General features: G+C 40.5%; 1 protein-coding gene across 1 annotated transcript; it reads right to left on the bottom strand.

The window, feature by feature from the left end:
* Nucleotides 1-1,029: 1,029 nt before the first annotated feature.
* Nucleotides 1,030-3,372, bottom strand: LOC136493871 (uncharacterized). Its single transcript, XM_066489998.1, has one exon. It carries the CDS (start codon nucleotides 3,370-3,372, stop codon nucleotides 1,030-1,032), a length of 2,343 nt encoding a protein of 780 aa, XP_066346095.1.
* Nucleotides 3,373-3,586: the final 214 nt, after the last annotated feature.

The following is a 3,586-nucleotide window of genomic DNA, read 5'->3' as shown; positions in this document are numbered from 1 at the left end:
GGCCTTTCCCCTTCCCCTGATGCAATTTTATCAATGGGCCGATGTGACTTGGTCCATGACGACCCTCAGCCTTGTGGGGATCTAGACTTCCTTCAATCCAAAGAAGTCTTGATGGGCTGATCGCCCGTCAATGTAAACCCTTCATATCAATCCCACGACATTTTGTAATTATGGGAAGCAATAATTGCAAATCTATTGTCTCTTCGTGATCCGTCCCCTGGATTTCTGGAGTGTCGATCCATTTCCATATCTGACTTTAATTCCATAACCCCGGTGAAGCCTCTCTTCTCACCTCTCAGGCTATATATACGGGCCACGGCCGTGGATCAAAAAATAATCTGCTTCGTCCCGAACCCTCCGTATCTTTTGTGTGATTCTGCCTTCTCATAGGTTTGAAAGCATGGAGAACAACAAGAGGTCTGCTGAGGAGGCCTTCAACGGGTCTACGTCACCACACCAGCGTCTCTGTCATTAGGAGGGTGCAACCTAGGATGCTTCCACCGTCTCGGAGCATAGGGCCAACTCCGCTCAACTTCCGGGGTCGTCTTTGTCAACAACCCATCGCTAGCTCCCTTGCTACCCGAGGAGGTGGATCAACAATGACGATTTGATTTCCTCCATCGATCGGGCTGGCCAGAAGCTCGCCGACTGCCTCTCCATTATAGAATTGGCTTTGGCCATGGCTCGATGCCGATCACCCTCCGAGGCCGACCCGGTGGAGGATAGGTTGGCCAAGGCCGAGGCTAGAATCATGGGTGAGATGACTACCACAACTTCCTGTCTCCTCTTAATTTTATCTTCAAGATCTTGATCATCCCTCCCTTAAATCTTTTTAGATCTATCGGCTCAGCTGGAAAGCCTCCGATCAGCAGTGGAGTACGCGGCAGGATCAGTGGCGAAGCTAGAGCAAAATGGAGGGGGTGCAAGAATAAAGAAGCGATAAAATATAATTACTAAACTAAAGAATTCCACGAACAATATTTTAAGACCAAAAAATGAACCAATGAAAAAAAAATACAAATATTACCTTTAACCTTCATCATCAAATCTACGACCTTGCATTTTCATGAAGCGACGAACCACGGCCTCATTGGTGACTTTCAATAGCTCTTCTTTCTCCACATAGCAAATAAGGCTATTGCTCATATATATATCACCAATGCGATTGCGCAATTCTGTTTTCACAATTTTCATGGCTGAGAAACACCTCTCAACTGTAGCAGTAGCAACAGGTAGCACAAGCACAAGCTTCAAAAGTTGGTAAACCATTGGATAACATTCGTGTTTTCTAGTCTTCACCATTGTTTGAGAAAGCTCGGCAACAGTTTGTAGGTTGGAGAACCTTTCATCATCTCTCACATCATATATGTAGAGGCCAAGCTCGTGGTTAAGATCCCTCAAATTCCCAGAATCAAAATCATGTGGATAAAGCTTCGCTAGGCTCATCAAATTTTCTATACTAAAATCATGGAATGAGTCTCTTAGACTAAAAGCTGCCGAGCAAACAAGCAATTGAGAGCCTGTCTCATTGATGCGGTTGTCAAGCTCTTGAAGTAGCCAATCAATAACATCATTAAAACAATCTACTTGATAATAATGCTTGTTTGTAATTCCAGATTTATGCCTCCGCTTCTTTGGATCAATATATTCATCTTCCATTTCCAATTTGCAAATATCATTCTTGTCACAAAATCCATGCACATCATCTAATAGTTTCACCCACTTTTCTTTTCTAAGTTCATCCAATTGGCACTTCGTTGCTTTCACACATTTAATAGCATTCACTATGTCCTGATCCTTCTGTTGCAATGCTAATGACAAGGTATTTGTGATTCCTAATATAGTCAACATGAGATGCAAATAGAAGACAAAGTCAAAAGACTGGAAGTATCGTAGAAGGTTTGATGCTTGATCTCTAATTTTCCAATCCTTATTATCTTTTTCCACAATTTCTAGTACCTTGACTATTGTAGGAAACAAGTCAACCAAACTTTTGAGAGATTTATAATGGGAACTCCAACGAGTATCTCCAGGTCTTTGAAGACTTTGCTCTTGATTTAACCCTGTCCCAGTCTGAAGTTGCCCGCAGCCTAATGCTTTACTCATTTCTTCAAGATTAATATCTCTAATCATGTCCCTTCTCTTAGATGATCCACCCACCACATTCAATAACATAGAAATCATAGTAAAAAATTCACTAACCCCTTTATGCTTTCTCGCAATGGCCACAAGGACTAATTGAAGTTGGTGAGCAAAACAGTGAACATAATAAGCTGAACTATTTTCTTTTATGATCAATGATTGCAAGCCGTTGAACTCACCTCGCATATTGCTAGCACCATCATATCCTTGGCCTCTAACTTGCTTTAGGCTTAACTTAAGATCAACAAATAATGCATCAATAGCAGACTTGAGACTTGCATAATTTGTTTCTTTCACATGAACAAGACCAACAAATCTCTCTTTAACAATTCCACATTTATCTACATATCTTAAGACCACTGCCATTTGTTCTTTCCAAGAAACATCTCTCGACTCATCAACTAGCAAGCAAAAAACATCATCCCCAATTTCTTCTAGAATAGAGTGTAGCACTTCCTTTGCAAAACAATGCACAATATCCTTTTGTATTTTAGGAGCAATCAAAAGGCTGTTATCCGAATTCTTTTTATCTACTGCCTTTCTTAAGGTCGGATTTTGCTCCTCTGCAAAATTACGAAATTCCCTGAAGTTCCCTTTATTTAAGGACTTCTTCGACTCGTCGTGGCCCCGAAACGGCAATCCTTGCTTCACCAATATTCTAGCAACATCAATAGACCCATTCAAACGAGTAAAATAGTCCTTCTTAGCAGATTCACTCACATCACGAAAAGCAACATCAATGTGCTGTTTTGTTTGTAAGAGATCATCACATTTCTTCATTGCCAGATAGTGTGAGCCACTGACATTACCAACATGATTTTGTAGCCTTTCCTTTCTATGATAGCCATTCCAACCATTTTTTACAAATGCTTCATATCCGCCAACCTTCTTTTCTCTAAACAAGAAACAATAAAAGCAATATGCTTTGTCTTTGGACTCACTATATTCAAGCCAACCTCCAAACTCATCAAACCATTCTGGAACAAACCTTCTTGGAATTCCTCCAATATTTGTCACAGGAAAATGAACTATGCGAGGTTGGCAAGGCCCATTCTCCAAGTACTTTCTTCTCACCCTCTCTCTAACATTAGGATGATAATCATCAATTTGTTTCCTTAATCCTGGATCAAACTTAATCTCCTCCTCCCAGTTGATATCATCCAAACGTGAATTTCTAGCATTATTGCCACTATCCGGCTCTGGTGCTTTCCTTTTGTAAAATCGTTCCATTAATTGACCTGTCATTAGTAACCTAATATGTAAGTATGTACTAATTCGCTGGTTGCATAGTTTAGGAATCAAGAACAGAACCTATGGGAAATTTGAAATAGGATGACATGCCAAATGTTTAAGTCGCACCTTTAATAATTCAAGACTAAATTCTCCTGTGCGATCACTCCAATTCCCAAATTGAAACCCGGCTGTACCAATAAACCCTACAATA

This window comes from Miscanthus floridulus, chromosome 11 (assembly GCF_019320115.1).
Source record: "Miscanthus floridulus cultivar M001 chromosome 11, ASM1932011v1, whole genome shotgun sequence".
NCBI classification, from domain to species: Eukaryota; Viridiplantae; Streptophyta; class Magnoliopsida; order Poales; family Poaceae; genus Miscanthus; species Miscanthus floridulus.
Note: the sequence above shows the minus strand (reverse complement) of the source record. Positions and strands in the feature narration are given on the sequence as shown.

What these genes read in the sequence shown, in the direction of transcription:
- LOC136493871 (XM_066489998.1), bottom strand. Translation starts at nt 3,372, where the DNA reads ATGGAACGATTTTACAAAAGGAAAGCACCAGAGCCGGATAGTGGCAAT.